Source organism: Pteropus vampyrus, unplaced genomic scaffold (genome assembly GCF_000151845.1).
Source record: "Pteropus vampyrus isolate Shadow unplaced genomic scaffold, Pvam_2.0 Scaffold206, whole genome shotgun sequence".
In the NCBI taxonomy this organism is placed as follows: Eukaryota; Metazoa; Chordata; class Mammalia; order Chiroptera; family Pteropodidae; genus Pteropus; species Pteropus vampyrus.
In genome coordinates this window covers 124048-145134 of record NW_011888987.1, presented here as the reverse complement: position 1 = coordinate 145134, position 21087 = coordinate 124048, and the positions used below count along the sequence as shown (strand labels likewise).

The following is a 21087-nucleotide window of genomic DNA, read 5'->3' as shown; positions in this document are numbered from 1 at the left end:
TGCAAACAGTAGATACTTAAGAAATTGCTGTTATCAACGGGGCACAAGTTATTCTTATAAACAAGATCAATTCTTACAAACATTTCAGAATTCTGAGGTCCTAGCTACAACAGTCGATATTTAGTTTATGCATTTCCAATTCCCTTTGCAGAACCCAACTGTCAAAGATCTTATTGGCTTTGGTCTTCAAGTAGCCAAAGGCATGAAATATCTTGCAAGCAAAAAGTTTGTCCACAGAGACTTGGCTGCAAGAAACTGTATGTAAGTATAAGAATCTCTTTGCCCACAAACCAGATTCAGTGACAAAGAGGAATCTGTTTCCTACTGTTTAAGGCTAGTGAGGACGTTTTCTCCTCTTCTGCAAAAGTTCTTTATTTACATTAGAGTTTTAAATAGATATGTAAGCACTGGAGATGTAGGTGGCTTTCGGGCTTTATCAAATGGAGAATTTAAAAGGGATTCTGAAAAGGGGGGTCTTAACAGCTGTTGTGTGCTTTTGTTTTCCTTTTTCCTTCCCAAAAGTAGCCCCACCCCATGTTGCGGTTTCACACTGCATTAGTGTTGGGAGGTAGAATTTGATCTTCAGCCTTTTACAATGTAAAGGAGAGGGCTGGTAACACAAATACCAACATATTGTCACTTCCCGAGAGTGGATTTGAAGTCAGCCTGTAAGAGCCCTACCAAAAATGGTATTTGGGAATGAATATACAAAAGAACTTTGTGTCTGGCTGCCTGGGCTGTGTAATACAGCAGTCAACAGTTTGTAATTGATCCAGTGCTTTCCCTTGCGTAGCACTGATTCATGACTTACGGTATGTGTGAATGAGAGCTGTGCTATTAATTTCCTACCTTGGTTTTGGTCAATGTAACAACATAAAAGCCAGCTTAAACAAAGGGATACATAGCCTCAGGTAGGAAAACCTCGATGTTGTCCTTAGATGCTTTAATATGTATTCTGTTTCTGTATTACCTTAGTGGTGGAATAGATGAGTTTTATGTACTAACCTAGCCCATTTGAGAATGAAAAAGTAAAATAACAGTCCCTGGCATGTCTCCCCCATAACACTAAGTATTGCTAATTAGTCGAGAAGTGAATCTTGGCAATTGCTTTGGTTAGTCAGCTGGCATACTTGACTTAGCAACCAGGGAAAGCTGGGAGAGGAGCCAATGTCACTATTTCTCCAGATCTACTAAAGCAAATGAATTTTCTTGTGCCACATCATTCATGATCTCTTTCCTTGGCCTGTTGAATTTGTAATGTAAATGTTAAGCATTTTTATTAAAGAATTTCATTGTAATTTAGTGTTAGTCAATTGAGACCAGAGGAAGCCCTCTCTGCAGAAGTTATGGATTTATGGATTTCAAATACTGAAGTCATTTGTTCTAATCTATAGGTATGCAGCATCACTGTAAATTATTCTATTTCAGCCACCAGTAATAATTTTTATCCTTTCTGTAGGCTGGATGAAAAATTCACTGTCAAGGTTGCTGATTTTGGTCTTGCCAGAGACATGTATGATAAAGAATACTACAGTGTACACAACAAAACAGGTGCAAAACTGCCAGTGAAGTGGATGGCCTTAGAGAGTCTGCAAACTCAGAAGTTTACCACCAAGTCAGATGTGGTAATGTACTGACCACCCCTCACCTTTTCCTGTTTTACTTTAATACCCAACTTTTTTAGTAGTTTTATGGCTACTTAATAGTTTTAAGAAGAAATGAAACCTTTAACACTACTAATTCAGTTTTCTTCATAAGTAAAAATGGATTGATCGTCTAACAGATACCCATAGTACGTTTTCATAAATTCATTTATTGAAAAGCATTTGTCCAGTAGGATATCATGCTGGATCCTTACAAAGCCCAGTGCTGAACCAGGTGTGGGCCCTGTCCTCCAGGAGCTTTAACTCAGCAGAGAAGAAAAGGCATTGTCCATCAAAAGCTGTCACACAGATTAGACTGGGATTAGCCCAGCCATTCATTGATCAATTCATGGCAGCAAGAATTCCACCTTGAGAGAGCTGGAAGCTATAACCAAGGCAGGTCTAGCAATGAAGACATTGTTCTTGCACCTAGTTAGAACACGCTCTCCTTCATCTGCAAAGGTCGTCCTCCACTCACAGAACAAGCTGCAAAAGGCATGCACCTGAGTACCAAGAGTAGGAGAGATATTGACCTGGACAGCCACACTGCCCTGCCACCTGGTAGGGCAGATGGTGCTTAAAATGGGCCTTAAAGGAGAATGGAATGGGCAATGAAATAAATACCAATCCAAGTGAGGCAAGGGAGCAGGAAAGTAGACATACCTTTAAAGTTCTAAGTAAACAGTAAGCAGTGGGTGATTTAGCAAAAATGGAGGGCACAGAGGGGAGATATGAGAATAAATTGAGAAAAATATATTCATACTAGATCATTGAGGCCCTTGGAAAGCAAGCTAGGGAGTCTGGAATTTATTCTCTGGCCATGTAAAAAAGTATAATCAGATTAAACTACAGTCTTCCTTCATTCTGTGAAATGATTTGGGAGAGTCAGATACAGAAAGACAAAGTGAGAGGTAGAACTTGAAGTAATATAGAAACTGTAAGAATGGAAAAGTAGATGGAAAGAAAGGTACTTTGGAGGTAGAATCGACAATATTCAGCAAGAAATTGATAGAAGTTAAAGGTAAGCAAGTTATACACTGGTACAGTAACAAATATGTGAAGCTCAGGAGCGAAGGCTGATTTAGGAGGAAAAATATCAAGTTGAGCCTTGAACGTATTAAGTTTGACTTTAGAGTAGGACATCCAGGCGGAGAGGTCGGCCAGTCACTCTGCAGCTTGTACAGCCTCTTTCATTGAGTTAGTCGGCTTGGGCTGCCATGACAAAAGTACAATGGACTAGGTGGCTTAAACAACAGACAGTTATTTCTTACAGTTCTGGAAGCTAGAAGGTCAAGATCAGGGTGCCAGCATGGTCCAGTTCTGGGAGAGCCCTTCTCCTGACTCGACATGGCCACCTGCTCACTATGTCCTCATGTGAAGGAGAGGGCAAGAGCAAGCTCTCTGGTGTCTGCCTATAAAGGCACTAATCCATCTCATCTAAACCTAATTATCTCCCCAAAGCCCTGCTTCCTAATACCCTCACACTGAGAGTTACAGCTATGACCTATGAATTTGAGAAGGACTGAATTCAGTCCATGATAGCAGTCAAGTTTGGAAATATGCTTTTAAGAGCATGAAAGCAATTATTTGAGAGAACCTACATATATGAAGTGAGGGAGAAAAGCAGAGAGGTAGGAGACCCAGGAGAAGAGACCATCATGAAAGCCAGAGAAGATAACATTTCAGGAAGAAACGGGATGCTCGACAGGATCCACTGCTGTTCAGTGCACAAGGAAGGTCTTAGAAGCTGAGCAGCTTCAGAGGTCTAGAGTGTACTGAGGAGCCTGGGTGTTGGCTGGACTAGAGAGTATACTTATTCTACATGCATGTAATAAGTCAAGAGGACTATGCTATCTGGACATAGAGAGACATTGACATTTCTGTCCTTGAGGATAACAACTGGAAAAAAGAAAAAGCACAAACCTGTGATATCAGCAAACAAAGTAGGCAGAAAATAATGCTAATGGAGAACATAGACTTCAAAAGAGAAAGCATTGGCAGCTATTGAGAGATAACAAGGACAGAGATTTAAATGTGGCATTGGGAAGCAGAAGCCATCTACCCTCTTTTGTGTGAGTCAAGAGGGAGAGGTATGGCCTCTATTGGTAAGAGTTTCAAAGAAATTGTGATCATCAGGTGAAAGACAAGTTTCAGTTACGATGAAGAAGTGAGGGAGACATTAGAAAACAAGTTGAGGGTGACTAGGGAGTTTGATTTCAATAAATAACTATGCCACAGGGCGTGGTGGAGAAATGGACTTCGGGGTGGGTAAGACCGAGAAGAGAATGTGATAGCACATGGTAGAGTGTAATGCCTGGGATTCTGATCCTGAAAGATTCTGGAGGAGATGAAAGAAGTGGATACTAGAGAGGTAGGCTGGGGACATGTTTGTGATGGTGGCAAGTAGAAGTATAAGGTAGGAAGAATTTACCCATCCTCAAAGTGCATACTGTTCATTCAAACTTAATTGTTAGTCTAACATTAAGAGCCAGAACCAACTCTTATAACCCAACAAGAAGACAGAATACTTAATTTTTTTAAAATAGTCAAAAGATTTGAGTAGACATTTTGCCAAAGAGGTCTATGATAAGCTAGCCAATAAGTGCATGAAAATATACACTCACACAAAGACTTGTACATAAATATTTGCAGTAATACTACTCACAACAGCCAAAACCCAGGAGCAGTCCTAATGTCCATCAACAGGTGAATGGCTAAACACAGTGTGACATATATATACATTGGAATAATACCATTTAGCAAAGAACTACTGATGCATGCTACAATGTGGATAAACCTCAAAAACTTTAAGTGGAAGAAGGCAGACTCAAAAGATTACCTGTTAAATGATTCCACTTATGTAAAATTTCTAGAAAGATGCAAAACTGTAGAGACAAAAAACTGTAGAGCCTGGGACTGAAGATGTGAGTGAAGGTGGACTAGAAATGGGCATGAGGAAACCTTCTGGGGTATTGGAATCAATCTAAAACTGAATTGTGTTGCTGGCTGCACAACTATTTAAATTTAGTAAACATTATCAAGTATATACTTACAATTGATGAATTTTATGATACATATATTATACCTCATCAAAGCTGTTAAAACAAAACAAAAAGAGTCTGATGAAATTTTGGATGTTCAAGGTAAGAGTTAGGATCCTGAGCTTTTTGACAAGGCTGCCACTCATCCACCCACCCATACACACACACACCTACCTCTACAAATTTACATACACCACATGGAGGCTAACACTTCTCACAGATCAACCATCACTCAAATACTTGACTGGAAATTTATAGCTATGTAGTACTATGTCTCTCTCCCTCTCTTTGGAAGACAGGATGTTGTACTACATAACGGGTGAACCTGAGTAATCCATACACAGTGCTGCTTTAGCAAATGGTTATTGATTGGATGGATAAATTTGCATAAATTTTTTATTTCCAAGATAGTACAATCTTTTGAATGTTGACATGGAACATTTCCAAAAGCATGTAATAAGCTGTATGTATATTAAGATCTATGCATAAAAACTTGCCTGCTTATAAAAAGGTCCACTTTGCTGCAAGTGCTCAGATGGAGTTTGGCTAAAGTCTGGATGCTCTTCAAGCCCATTCAAACAAAATGGGGGTGTCACTACACTTGCAATTACTCATACCCAGTACCGTACAGTGTTTCACACTTAGAACACCCGCTTTCATTAAAGTCATTATTGACTTCCCAGTGGTTCAACCAGCTGGCTTTTTCATCCAGCTTCATTCTGCAGCATTTAACACTGTTGGCAACTCCTTCCTTCTTGAAATGTCCTCCTCCTTTGATTTCTGGGACACTGCACCATCTGATTTTCCTCTTGCTTCTCAGTTGTGTGTTCTCTACCCTCAATGGCTTCTCTTCCTTCTCTCACATCCTACATGCAACTATCCCCCAGGATTTTAGTCTCCCAGTGTCAGCCTCCCTAATCATTTCAACCATTCCCATCAATAACCACCTTTGAATCTCTCTTTCTGGTTGTTCTCATCAGCATCACAAATTTGCCATGTTTGAGGTCAAATTCTTTCCTGCCAACTCTCAGTACCTCACTTCTTTATTTCTATTAATGGCATCTCCATTATGCAGTTTACCAACTCTTCAAACTTTTTGGTGTACAGTTCTTCAAGTTTTAAAGAACGCATGCAGTGGTGTGACTACCACTAGCACCACAACCAGGATGTAGAACACTTCCGTCATTCTAGAAAATGCCCTAGTGCCCCTTTGTGGTCAAGCTCTGTGCTATCCCCAGGACCTGGAAACGACTGGTCTGTTTTCTGTCTCGATAGTTTTACCTTTTCTAGAATATCATCTAAGTAGAATCTTACAGTAAGTAGCCTTTGAGTCTCTCTCCTTTCACTTCGCATAATGCACTTGTGTCACTAGTATCAATGTATCAGTAGTTCATGCCTTTTTTATTTATGTGGTAAAAAAAAAAAAGAAAAACCATAAAATTGACCATCTTAACCATTTTTAAGTGTCAGTACAGGAATGTTAACAATATGCACATTGTTGTGCAATAGAGCTCTAGAACTTCTTCATCTGGCAAAACTGAAGTTCTGTAGCCACTGAACGACTCCCATTTTCCCCTCCCCCAGCCTCTTGGGCAACCACCATTCAACTTTCTGTTTCTAAGAGTTTAGCTTCTTTAGATACCTCATATAAGTAGAATCATGTATTAGTTCTCTTTTTGTGACTGGCTTATTTTAACCAGTACAATGTCTTCAAGGCTCACCCATGTCGTAGCATACAACAGATTTTTTTTCCTTTTTTAAGGCTAAATAATATTCCATTGTGTATATCTACCACACTTGCTTTATATGTTCATCTCTCAGTGAACAATTAGGTTGCTTCCTTCTCTTGGCTGTTGGAATAATGTTGCCACGAACACGGGTGTGCAAATATCTCTTCAAGATCCTGTTTTCAAATTTTTTGATTATATATCCAGAAGTGGGATTGCTGGATCATATGGTGGTTCTATTTTTAATGTTTTAAAACTCATACTGTTTTCCATAGCAGAGTAATTTATTCCTTTTTATTTCTGAGTAGTATCATACAAACGTACCACATTTTGTTTATCCATTTACCATCTGAAGGACATTTGGGTTCTTTCCAGCTTTAGGCAATTATTTATATGTAATTATAACTGCCTTAACATTTGCTTAAAGGTTTTGGTGTGAACATGATTTTTATTTCTTTTGGGTAAATATCTATAAGTAGGATTACTGGGTTGTAAGGTAAGTGTATGTTTTACTTTATGAGAAACTGCCACCTGTTTTTCCACACAAGCTGTATTATTTTATATTCCTACCAGTAATGTATAAGTTTCATTTGTAAAGCATTTGCCATTCTCAGTTTTAGGGGTTTCAGCTATTTGAATAGGTTGTAATGGTACCTTGTTTTCTTTTTAATGTGTATTTCTCTAATGACTAACGATGTTGAGCATCTTTTTATGTGCTTGTTTGCCATCATTATACCTCTTTTAATGAAGTGTCTACTCAAATTTTTGCCCAATATTTTAAGGTTTAGAATTTATTTTCTGGGGGATTTTTGTTGGGTTGTTTATTTTTTTATTGCTGGATTATTAGTATATTTTGGATATGGGTATGTGCTATCAGGTACATGTTTTTGCAAATATATTTTTCTAAAGGCAAATATATTTATTTATGTTGTCATTATTTTTCTGGTATCTTTCAAAGAGTAGAAGTTAATTTTATTGAAAATTTATCAATTTACCAATTGATAAAACTTTATCGAGTTATCCATTTTTTATCAATTGTGGTTTTTACAAATTGTGTTGCATCTCAATTTACCTACTCTTGAATAGTCAACTTCAGCGCTGTCTTTTCCTTGCTTACCTCAGCAGTGACCTTTTCTATCACTTTGTATAGCTTATAACAGTCTCTCACATGTAATGACTGCTTTGATCTTCACCTTTGAGAAAGTTAAGCAGAGAGTCTTCAGATAGGCTCACTTCTGGTGCTAAGGTGTTCAGAAATGGCTTCACCATTAACACAGCATGTGTGAATGGTAGACCTTTCTTGTCTTGAAACTAAAACTGACTTGTTCCCATCCTCTTGATGTACATGCACTACTCACCACCTTCTCCCTCTTTCTCTCTCCCCACCCCCACCCCCCACCCCCAACCTCTCTTGGTCAGCATCATTCTCCTTTGCTGCCCCTCCCCCATTATCCTGTCAGTCCAAAGTTGTTAAAGAGAGTTTGGAATGCAGACAATACAGTGCTTTTCCTGGAAACTGCTCTCCTTTCACCTCTTCTGTCCCATGAGTCCTCTGAATGCAAATTGTTGCTCAGAAATTTACTCAACTCTGTCCCCTTTTTGGTGAATTTGCCTCCAGGCAAACCTATAGCCTAGGCTATTGGTTAGGGAGACCTGATCACAGGCATGTAATCGGCCTCTCAGAACTTTGGTTTCCTCATCCTTAAAGCATCTATAAAACTAGTTACATTACGAGGTTGTAACAGGGTTATTTAAGGATTAGATAAGATAATCTTTCTTTAAGGGCATGATGCCCATGCCCAGTTCCTTATATGACACGTACCCTCTCCCACCACCCTAATTCAGGAGTTCAGTCTCATAGGCTCCCATGTTGACGGCATGCAGCAGCACCTCTCACTTCTTCTTGTTCAGAAACCTCCTAACTGGCCTCTGCCTTGTGGATCGTCCTCTCCTATTCGTATAAAGCATAGTGTTTACAGATGCAATCTCCTAGAGTTCAACTCCAATCACGTCCCATTGATTTCAGTTTAACCCACTTTTAACATTCACAAATGCCACAGCATGTCCCCTTTCAACCTATCAATTCCTCTTCCCTTTACCTAGTCCATACACCAAACAGAGTGACCTACTGTACTTACAGTTCAATAAAAACATGTGTACCGTCACCCCTGGGCCCACTCCCTCCATCCAGAGCACTCTGTCTGCCCTCATATTACATGTACCTGTAAAACAAATTCTGCCCATTCTTCAAGACCTATTTTACTGTCACTTTCTTCCTGAAACCTTCTCAGTACCCCACTATTATCTTTTTGACTTTTCACAGCATTTGTACCTCTTTTCTATTATTGCTCTATATTACAGTTATTCTATTATATTGTTCTATCTGACAGTTAATTACATAATATTCTTAACCTTGTTAAATTAGCTTTGGGGTGTATCTAGTAACTTGGATAGTATCCTCCTTGTGTGCCATCGAAGGTCAGCAAATACTTGTTAAATTGGTTTAAATTTCAATGAAAATTCTAGAACTCGAAGGTTAACACAATTAAGTTGTCAAAAGTGACTCATGATTTTCAGGCTTTGAAAACTTTGATTTTTTAAAGGCTGCAGAAGACACCAAAGTTATGTAGTTCCCACCTGGGAAAGAGTTTGTTTTCTGTTTGGATCAAGACCTTCCAGGTTTCTTGAACTTGGGCAAAGGGAAAGAGCCATCAATGGAGATTTTTATCAGCAACTACAAAATCTACCTACTTTCTTTCTTTCGACTGCAGTGTTCAAAGGCATACTTTATTCTTCTTCTCGCTAAATATTATGAGCTACACTTGCTTCTCGATGTTCTGTTCTCTTACCCCGCCTGTCTAGTCTGTATTCTCTTCCTCCTCCAAGCTTCTTTTTTCTCAGGACCTCATTCCCACCCCACCCCCATATGTTTCTTAGTCTGTGAGTGTCCTGGAAGTGTTGCTAAGCAAGAACTGATTTCCTGGGTCCTCCGCCCAGAAGTGACTGACCTGTACATGCTGACTTACTCTCTTTGTGTCATTCTCACCTTGGCACATGTCCAGGAGGAGATAATATATGACTTGATGTATTCCAAGTAGAGTGCTTTAAATCAAGAAATTGCATATTTGGTCAGGTTCAGTAGACCAAGCAAGATCCAAAAGCCAAGAACTCTTAAATGTTCATCCCAGTGTGAGTTCAGACTTATTGGGGAATTTTTAACAAGTCACTTAACCTCTCCGCATCCCTGCAGTCTCCCTATAAAGTATTGATACAGCTGTTTTATATTAATCTCCTCCTTTAATATTTTCAAATTACAGTTATTTTATTGAAATTGGTTTTCAATAGAGAGCCTTGTTGCCTAGCAGTTTTATGATTTCTAATTTTTAATATGGATTTTTACTTATACCAATTTAGACCTTCTCTTTAACATTAACTTTTAGATATGGTTACATTTCTTAAACACTACTTATAATCATTTGGAAATCTCACAGATTTAAATTTTGGAGTGCTCATTTGTCTTCTTCTTTTAACAATAATCTAAAATTGTAGTGAAACTATTGGAAAAGAGAAGGATAGCAACCTGTTAATGATTTGACCCTACAAGAGAGAACTTTGAAATCCTACTCTACTAACTACAGATGAAATCTTCATCATGGGGACCTCAGATATTCTTTTTGAAAACTTTACATTTACTTATAATCTAAACTTTTTCTAATTCTGGTTAAAATATATAGCTTACTAATTGCCTTTCAGGAAATTTTTGCTCAAAACAGCACAAGTACTGAATATACTAAGCCAAGTTTAGTCACCAAGACGTACTGATCACCTTTCATGTTTGTGTGGTCATGCTCCTTACCTGGATTCTCCCTTCCCATGTTTGACTAGTGGTCCTTTGGCGTGCTCCTCTGGGAACTGATGACAAGAGGAGCACCACCTTATCCTGACGTCAACACCTTTGATATAACAGTTTACTTGTTGCAAGGCAGAAGGCTCTTACAACCAGAATACTGCCCAGATCCCTTGTAAGTAGGAATTCTGACAGAATCTTCTGCAGCTCTTATATTCTTTACTTTTACAGAAATGCTCTTATATTCTTTACTTTTACAGAAATGCTTTCCTTCAAAGTGTCTCTCACAACATTTCTTTATTTCTGAAACAGGTATGAAGTGATGCTAAAATGCTGGCACCCTAAAGCTGAACTGCGCCCATCCTTTGCTGAACTGGTCTCCAGGATATCAGCCATATTCTCTACTTTCATCGGGGAGCACTATGTCCACGTAAACGCTACGTATGTGAATGTCAAATGTGTTGCTCCATACCCTTCGCTGTTGTCATCACAAGATAACGTTGATGGTGAGGGAGACACATGATGGATGGATACACCACCAGCCCCCTTCTGAGAAACGTAGAACTGTCCAAACAACAGTCCACACTTTGTTCAATATTTTTTTTCACTGCCTGGCCATTGAAGGGCCACCAGATATTTTTTGCTTTTGCCAAAATTGCACTATTTTAAGACCTAATATTGTTATTTAAAATGACCAGATTCTAAGAACTTTCTCAACTGACAAAGCATCAGAGCCAGAAGCTTGGTCCCACAGGCCGGTGACCAATGGCAACCCTGCAGCTGTGATGACGCTCCTGTCGAATTCAGGCCAAAACCTGAATTCTGGGTTGAAATTTTTAAAAATCAGGATCCTGCCTGATTTATACAGGGAACTGAGGCATTGAATTTTAAAGGCTTCTTGATCACAGAACATTCAGAAGTGGTAACGTCCAGGACAAAAAAGGCAGCCCTAGGACCAGGCTACTCCTTTAGAATTAAAGCGTTTCAAAGAGCTTTCATTTATTGTATGGTCACTAATGTTTTTTCATTACTGATGTTGTCATTTGCCCATTAGGCAAACATTCTCTTTTAAAGTTTTACATATACATTCCTTTTATTGGAAAACATCCATAGGCAATGGAGTTAACATTTCAAAACAGCAGGACACGAAATGTGTTCATAATTTAATAAAGACATTTACATATTGTACATAGACAATATTAAGGTTTTCATAACAGTTTTTAGTCACAATGAAATGTTTAATTGTCATTTTAAAATCAACAGTTTGATAATGATTCTGTTCCGATCTAATGAATGTGGATATTTAGATGTTTTGTCTGTATTTTTTTTAATGACAACCGAGAATAAAACAAGTACTTTGTGATAATAAGTGTTTTTAAAGGTAACTTAGCATGTTTTTAAAGCAGACTACATCTGATGAAAGGTTCATTGGTTCCAGTCACAATTCATATGTAGAACAAAGAAACGATCGATGGACTGGAAATATTAACCTCTCTCTCAGGTGGCAGCTTCCTATCGACAAACAAGTGGAGACAATAAAACTTTTGGGGAGTCCAGTTTTGCATTAGGACATGTTCTGCGTAAGCAAAAATATTTTAAGAAAAAAAAGGCGATTGACAGTTCTGGCCATTTCACCTGGATGAACAATTACTCTGAGCAGGACTTCTGTGATATTTTGTTTTGTGAGGTTTTGTGCTTACTACTGTATAGTGCATGTGGCACAGGATACTCTAACTGGTTTTGTCTATATAAACATTTAAAGTATTATATTTTTATAAAAATGTTTATTTTTAATGATATAAGAAAACTTTTGTTAGGCCGTGAAAATACTGCACTGTGAACATTTCAGAAAAGGTATGTCAGACTTGGATTAATAATGGCATGATTTTAAATGGCTGTAAATTGTGATAAAGAAATATACTGATTGCCAGTACACCCCACCCTCATTACATCACCAGGACTTGAAGCCAAGGGTTAACACAGCAAGCTATAAAGAGGGTGTGTTACACTGAAACCCAATAGTAGAGTTGGGCTGTTGTTGCAAGAGAGCGATTACAACCAAAAGTTGTTTGACGTAGGGGAACTTACCAGAAAACGCAAGGAATTGTACTGCAGAGATGTTCCAATTCAAATATTACTATTTCAGAAGTGTAAAGAGTAATACTAATTCACAGAGTGTTGTAAATGGTGGATGACAAATAAATCTCCTCTGCAGAAAGAAATATCTCTACCGATGTCAGGGAAATGAATGCATCGAGAACAGAAAGAACTTGTGGAAACAACCCATCGACAAGACTACACACCTGTATATATGCTTGAGAAAGCTGCAATGTGAAAATCATGTTTGCTATTTATAAAATGTGTCCTTAGGTTAATGTGTCTGGACCGATTGTGGGAGTGAATCTTCTAAGAATTAGATACTTGTCATTGCCTATACTTGCAGTTAAGCTGAATGGTACTTTGTATGTTAATAGTTGTTCTAATAAATCATACAATTAAAATAAAATGATGTATCATCTTGTGTACTGAGAGTTAGTTATTGCTAGTCATGCTTGATTACTACCATTTACATAATGGCAGGAAGCCTATGATTTATTTCACCTGGCTGCATCAAGAGCATCCACTTATGAGAGCTTTAGTCAAGTTAATGCATGGGCAGCTAAAAGAATTTGTATCTCTGAATCTCAGGAAGTCTGTCTCTAGAGTGGTTTGTCCTAAGTTCTCAAATTACCTGCATTTTTCTGACAATCTTTCAACTGCTAGAGCTCAACCTGGCTCCTGCTTTAGCATGATGCTTTTCTCCAGCACGGTGCATCCTTGGACCAGAGGATATGATAGTGGAGCTGCAACTCCACTGTTGGCACAGATGCCTACTTGGGAGTTGGAGGAGAGAGGCCTTCTTATCACCATAAAAACTACCCTTTCCAACTATACAGGATTCCGCTGTTCAGGAGCCCCCAGTTACTAGAAAACTACCTTCAGGTTATGTCCATGAATGTTCTTGTAATGGTAAGAGAATTCAAAGGTGATATTTCAATCATCTTGGAATCATGTGGCCTTTTGGAGCAATCTGATAAGAAAAAAAAATGCCTAAGTTTAAACTGACACCAAAATACAGCGGGGACTGATTCTTTACTGAGAATTCAGTCCCTGTAGAGCCAAACTCCCTCCCAGCCAAGAGATGCATGTTCATAGGAAGTTCAGTCAGACATCACGCCCCTGGAGGACGAGGACCTGTCATCTTTATACCTCTAATATCTGGCACTTTGATAGATTCTCAAGTAATTGCTGAACTGAAACAGGATTTTCTTATCCTCAAGCACTTTAAACCACCACAGAGAGTTATTACATATGTAGCTCCCATGATGTTTGGCGAACATTGACATGGGGTGGGGGGACCTTTCTAGGGAGACAGGAATGAAAAATAACCCTTTGCAAAGTTTAGCTGGATTTTTAATTACCACAGGACTTTTTATTTCACAATGTAGCCATCAATTATATTTTTGCTCTCTCACCTACACAGCAGGTTGCATCCTTAAAGAAATATGGAGAAGGGATATAAAACTTGAATAAGCACCATTCAAATGTGACATCTCGTGTTGTTAATTTACCTGATTTAGTGCAGGAAACAAGTTAGCATTATATAAAAGAAATTGATTAGTATTTCATTTAATTCAACAATTATCTATTGAGCATCTATGTATGTCGGGCACTGTGCTAGATAATGAGGATTTAAAAATAGTTTCTCCTACTTAATGGAAGAAAAAATTACACAACTAGTGATGATTATTAGAACTACGCATTTCTTAGATCTGTAAACTATCTTGAAGAGGCATCACAATTTGTAACTGGAAATTCGTACCTCTGATCCTCCTCACCTTCTTCTCCCATCCCCTTATCCCTTGCCTCTGGCTACCACCAATCTGTTCTTTGTATTCACAAGTTTGGTTTGGATTTTTTTTTTTTTTAACATATAAGTGAAATCATACAATATTTCTTTGTCTGACTTATTTCACTTAGTATAATGCCCTCTCAGTCCATCCATATTGTCACAAATGGAAACATTTCCTTTTTTATGGCTGAATAATATTCTATCATGTATGTATATATACATATATATATATGTATATATACACACCACATTTTATATATATATATACCACATTTAATATATATATATACCACATTTTCCTTCCATTCATCCCTCAGTGGACACTTAGGTTGTTTCCATATCTTGGCTGTTGTAAATAATGCTTCAGTAAACATGCATATATCATTACATATGTCATATATTTGATGTAGTCCTACTTGTTTATTTGCTCCTTTTGAGTTCCTGTTTTCATTTTCTTTAGATAAACAACCAGAAGTGGAACTTCTGAATCATGTGGGAGTGCTATTTTTAATTTTTCGAGGATGCTCCACACTGTTTTCCACACTGGCTGCACCATTTACATTCCCATCAATTACGTACAAGGGTTCCCTTTTCTCTACATTCCTACCATTTGTTACTCTTGTCTTTTTGACAATAGCCATTCTAATAGTTGTAAAATGATATCTCATTATGGTTTCGATTTGCATTTCTCTGATGATTACTGATGCTGAACATCTTTTCATGTACCTGTTGGTCATTTGTATGTCTTCTTTGGAAAAATGTCTATTCAGATCTTCTGCCCATTTTTAATCAGATTTTTTTTTTATTTTTGCTATTGAGTTTTTGAGTTATTTCTATGTTTTAGATATTAACTCTTTATCAGATATATGATTTGCAAATTTTTTTTTTCCCATTCTGTAGTTTGCCTTTTCATTTTGTTGGTGGTTTCCTTTGACCATATATGCATGTGTTTATTTCTGGGCTCTCTTTTCTGTTTCATTGATCTTGTGTCTGTTTTTATGTCAAAACCATGCTGATTTGATTACTATAGTTTTGTAATATAGTTTGAAATCAGGGAGGGCATCACAGTTTAACATACCAAAGTGAAGACTCTTGGCAAATAGATCAAACTCTGACTTACTTTGGGCAAAGTACTATACCTCTGTCAACCTAAGTTTCTTCATCTGTCAAACAGGTTAATCCTATTTACTTCACACCCTTATTTGAGGACCAAAAACTAGTGTATAAAAGCATCTGGCACAACATAGTTGCTCAATAATTGTAATATTATCATCTTTAGTCTTAGACAATATGAGCCATGTAAAGGCAGCCTGCAGTTGACCGAAAGGGAAATCTAGCCTAAAAGGGACCTTATAGATATTTAAATCCAAATCCTCACCCCATCCTTCACCTCATATCTGCTTTATACAGTAGAAACAGAGCTGTGATTCCACCTCATCCTTGAGTATTGATATGGCTGTGAAGTGGGGGATGAGAATGATGACAAGACAATGACAAGATGGTGGCACCTTTTCTTTTAGTGCAGGACACCTGAAGAATACCTCCGTCCCTTCTTCTTTCTTCAAACTCCCTACTATCCTTTAATCACCTCTCCAATTTAGTTTCCTTTTTTCTTGTTTAGCCTTCAGACCTAGAATATAAAAGACATGGCGGGGGCGGAAAACAGTCCATCTAAATTACAGGAAAGTTGTACAAAAGCACAATGATAGGAGACACAATTCTCAGTATTCATATCTAGAGATTATTACTGTCCTTTGTTTTACCCAAATGGATGGTTAATGATTATTCAGAGTCAGGAAAAAGTAGACTAAGTACAATATTGTTTTAGTTATATGCTGTGTGTTTGGAAGATAAGGAATACTTTATTAGTATTGTAATTCATCTGATGACATGAACAGGTATCCACACAGTCACACACCATTCATGTTTGTGGTGCTTTAGACAATTTCAGGAGATATATGTTGCAGACATTATGCCCCCAAAGAAGAAATGCTTATTCCTTTTAATTCCATAAAAATATTTTCTCCTTCTTATATTTGACATTTTTATTCAGGACTATTTTAATTCTCTATCAAAAATTGGAAATAACTTCAGTCATAAACCAGTGAAATATTTCACTTGGTGAATTGAAGGTAATAAAATAGAGGCTTGCCCAAACTGTCCTTTGTTGTAAATTACGACAGAGATCTAGATTACGTCAGCCAAAGGTATTGATCACAATGCTGAGAGGTTTATAACTACTATTGACTTACCACGTGACCTTGGAGCAGAAATCTAGGAAAATTGCAAAAGCATATCTATGGCAATGAAAAGCCCATCATTAATAGAACTTACTATCTTGTTCAGCTAGTACTGTGTTCGCTTGAAGGTAAATTTTTAACAAATGCTGGAAACAGAAGGAACTTCTGTCTTCTCCAATTTCTCCATTGCATGCTTCTGAGCTATTCCGATGAATGTATTTTCCTTCTTATCAATAAAATGTGTAAGTGAAAAAAAAAAGACATAAATTAATTAGTCCCATATAAAATTAGTATCCAAACATCCAAATCGCTACTAATCCTTTATTATTATTATTATTATTATTTTAATGAACGGCTAGTTCCCCATATAGACCAATTTGGAATAGGGCTTAGGTCCTATTCTCCTGGACAGTTAAACCCTACCTGATTAAGGATTCTGAAAAACAGGTAGCATTAAAAAAGCAACTTTGAGATGAAAATGGCCATATTTAGGGTACATAAACAGAAAATTTTAATTTAAGTAACTGATTTAACATTATTTTGAAGCACTGGACCCAAATTAATGATAATTAATTTTTATTTTATTCTTGAAAAGAATGCATGTCTTTATGCATTCACTTTTTCACTGTCACATGCATACATTCTCTTCACCACATGAGTTTCCAGGCTGGTAGAAACATCCACTAATCCTCAGACCTCTGGGTTGGAATGAGAAAAATGCATAAAATTTTACCAGGCCAAAAGAGATCAACTTTAAAAATCTTTGGCATTCAAACATGTCAGAACTCTTTTTCTCTAACTCTCCCACCCATTCGTGTTCTCCATTGTGGTCCATAAGATCTGTAATATCAATTTCTACTTTCATTGGGCAGCCTGGAATTTTTAAGCATTATCTTTCATTTACCTTTTGGGGTTATTTATAATTTTCACAGTTGTTTCATGAGTTTTCTTTCTGTTGCTAATTCTAAAAGTGTTGGAAAGTGGTAATGGACAGACCACTCCCTGCCAGCCAAAGCCCTCACTTTGACGTTTGCCACTGTATTCTGGTGACATCTGCTCTTTCCATTATAGTCAAGCTGGGCCTTTCCTTCTGCAGAACTGTGACTAAACAACCACCATATTCATCAGTGGCAACAATTCTTGTAAACAAGAAATGCCAAATTCAGAGCCTTTGTGAAATCCCACCCTGTACTTCCGAAGTCAGTCATGTGATCTTTAGAGATTATTTCAGAATTCCCAATAAAGAAAAATTACAGAAACAAATATCCTATCAGGATACTTTTGAAAAGCTGTTTCTAATTTTTTGTTAACCATGAGAATTAAACCTAGAGAATTTAAATTAGCTTCAGTGGTAGCCAGAGGGTCTATGGAAACATGGGCAAAGCAAGAAATCACTAACACAAAGATACTAAAAGATATGTTTCAGAAAGAAAATATCCAGTGTTAAAACTACATACTTTTTTTTAATGAACTTAATTGATAAAAATAATAATGGTAATAATAATGATCTCATCCCAAGACATGTCACAGGAATTAATGACTGTCTAGAAGCTAATGGGCTAAGGTAATACTCTCAGGAATTAGTCTTGCTTAATGAAATGCTGTTTAAATTGTACTAAACTGTAAACAAATGCTTACAATGACAAAAAGCAAAAAAATCAGTGCTGCCACCATCAAACCTGGTTGATTCACAGGGAAAAAACAAAAATCTAATGCAAAATTCTGTCATGTGCTGCTCTTACTTATTTTTTTATTCATTTGTAATTCAGAAAGATATATATAGTCTTCATAATTTTTTTCTTTCATAGTCTATCTCTTACTTTTACTCTGATGATATGTTTACCTATGGATTATTTTATTTAATCTGTTAATTAAAATGTAACTCCCTCTAGTGCAGGCATATCAAAATTAAATTATGATTGCTTTGAATCATTTTGTTTTAAATACTCTGATGCGAAGAAAATGTGGATCCTCCACATGGGCTTTAGAATATTGTCTACAAATTATACTTGGCTTAGAAGTCATTACACAATGTCTTATTCCGAGATTATACTAACAACTGACCTCTTGATTCTGCTCTCTCCATATTGACTTTTCCTTATAATATAAAACTAGCTGCCAAAATTATATATCTTATTATGTTTTCCTGCTTGAAAACATATGCCCACTTCTAGATGTTCCCTGAATTAGTTCTTTATGTTATGTCTTATTTTGTTTTATTTTTATTATAAAATATATTCTCATGGAAAAATTTTTAATTAGACAAAAAGATATTAAGTGAACAGGAAATATCTTCTGTCCACTCTTCCACACTCTTTATCCTCACTCCCTAAGGATAACTAATGTTAACACTTTCTTGTATATTCTTCCTGAAATTTTCACCTTAAATCAATTCTGGCTTAAGTAAGATACTCGAAGACATCTTTCAAAAGCCTCCATCTTATTGACCAGACTATTACTCAGCATAATCTCTTCAGTCAAGAGACTGTTTCTCTACCTCTGTAACTTTGAACTTCCACCAAAAATATCCCCCTTTTGTACACACACACACACACACACACACACACACACACACACACACACACAGCTCTATAAATAAGGCTAGACCACCACCACCATCACTCCCAAACTGGCTTATAATTTGGTGTCCTTTCGAACTGATAATCTTTAAATATTGTCTCAACTTTTATAACTTTTATTGAAATATGAGATTGAAATTATTTTCTCTTAATAAAAAATTAACAGATTTACTTATTTCCATTTAACAAAGTAGAATTAATATACTAAAAAAATCAGTAAAATATTATACTTTTCTAAAATTCTCTCTTTTACATTATTCTGAACCAGACTGCTTGAAAATTATAAAGAGTTTTCAACTTAGGTAATAAAAATAAATCTCCCATTTCTGATAAGCAGCATCCTATGAGGGATTATTTCAGAATTTCAGCTGACTGATGAGTTTTAACTGACCAGAACTAAACCTATGTGTGGCAAACATACACCACAGAGATGAGTTGTTTACTGTAGCAAATTACTTTCCTTCATTCCAACTGTCCTTTTGGCAGGAGCACACCCAACCTAATTTTGTCTGTTACATAAGGAGCACATGTGAAACCTGAATCGCTTGACATCATATTACTTACTTAATTCAGTCATAACTCAGTGCCCCGTGACCTGGCAGGCCTACCTTTTACTCTAGTTCTGGAAAGAAGCACTATAACATAGAGGTTAGGTGGACACACTTTGGAATCAGACACTCTTAATTTGAATCATTTACATCACTTTTCAGTAGTGTGATTTTTGGACTACTTGCTTCTTCCTCCTGAGCCTCAATTTCCACATCTGTAAAATGGAGATACAAATGGCAGCTTCTTCATAAAACTGTGCAAGGATTGAATGAAACAATATATGCAAAACTCTCAATAAGTGACAGTAATTATTTCTAGAGACCTTGATTTTTTACTAATACTGTCATCATCATCATTACTATTATTTATAATCTGCCATGCTCCACAAAAAGACTCAATGTGGAAGAGTCTAAAATAAAATTATCACCAAACAGGTCCAAAGTTTGGCACAAACCAGAAATATGTAAAAGTAAAAGTCAAGAAAACAAATGCTAGTTTTCTTCTTCTTTTTTAGTGGTACCATCTTGGCGTTAGGAAAGGGGTCTTAGTCCAGTCTGACTTACTGCCTGTGTGACTCTCAATGTCAATCTTTTTAAGTTGTATTTTTCTTCTCTATAGAGAATGAAGATAATTATCTCCACAGTGCTGGTTGTAAATATGAAATGATATAATAAGTTTTTATACAAATATATTATTATAATTATTAGATTCATCAAAAATTTTTTTTTTATTTCAAAAGTCTCCTTAGAACTCATCTGACTCATAAAATTCCCTGTAACCAACCCGAGCACTCCATTTGCTCCAGCATAATTGCTGGAGTTGTTTACAGAAATCTCTACTTAGAATCAATGAGCTCAGAGCAGGAGAAGTCCGCAGATCTGGCCCTGGGCCTCTGCATGGGGGCCTGGGTGCTCGCTGATAGCTGACCCTTAAACAACTCCATGTCCTCTTTGGAGTTCAAAGTTTGGGAGTGAAATCACTGCCCCTTCTCAAAGATAAACATGAATGCAGATCTGAAGTGATGTCCTGAGCTCACATGAGACATGTTGAGTTTGAATCTCATCAGGGCAGTGTTTTTCCAACATAATAAATTGCTCTTTGTTCAAATCAGAAACTGAATTCACTTCATTTTCCAAAATCGGCGCTGCCAGGTTTCCTCGATTTAATTGTATCTTTTTTGTCTGCTGACAATGGAAAGCAGAAGAAAATAGTCTTGCTAAGGAAATGAAATATGACCAAGAAAAACAGGCATTCTCACACTGTACGAAGTGATTTTTTTCACATTCAATTTTTTATAAGAAAAAGGTCGCTACCCTTTGAAACAACAGCATTATTGCAGTGACTATTAGGTCATATCTAAACGGCCCAAAAGAAAATGTTGGAAAGAAAATTAACTAGTTCATAAGGGTATGGACAACATTATTTTTAAAAGGAAATGGTTCTTCATACATAGAAAGAATAATACATCATAGCAAAGGAAAATGAGAGTTGAGGCAATCACTTAATTCACATTTTTAAAATGTATGATTAACTGAAGCATCTGTAGAGTTCAGGTAAAATAATTTAGAG

At 36.9% G+C, this 21087-nt stretch overlaps 1 protein-coding gene across 6 annotated transcripts in view; it reads left to right on the top strand.

Moving 5' to 3' along the window:
- Positions 1-12783, top strand: part of MET (MET proto-oncogene, receptor tyrosine kinase) — a 116404-nt gene extending 103621 nt beyond the window's left edge. For all 6 annotated transcript variants that reach the window (XM_011372392.2, XM_011372386.2, XM_011372390.2 and 3 more), the window contains 4 exons: positions 152-261; positions 1460-1625; positions 10297-10433; positions 10571-12783. In XM_011372392.2, the coding sequence (XP_011370694.1) occupies positions 152-261; positions 1460-1625; positions 10297-10433; positions 10571-10781 (624 nt within the window). In that variant the 3' untranslated portion in view covers positions 10782-12783. The remainder of the gene's footprint in view (positions 1-151; positions 262-1459; positions 1626-10296; positions 10434-10570) is intronic.
- The last annotated feature ends 8304 nt before the right edge of the window (positions 12784-21087 follow it).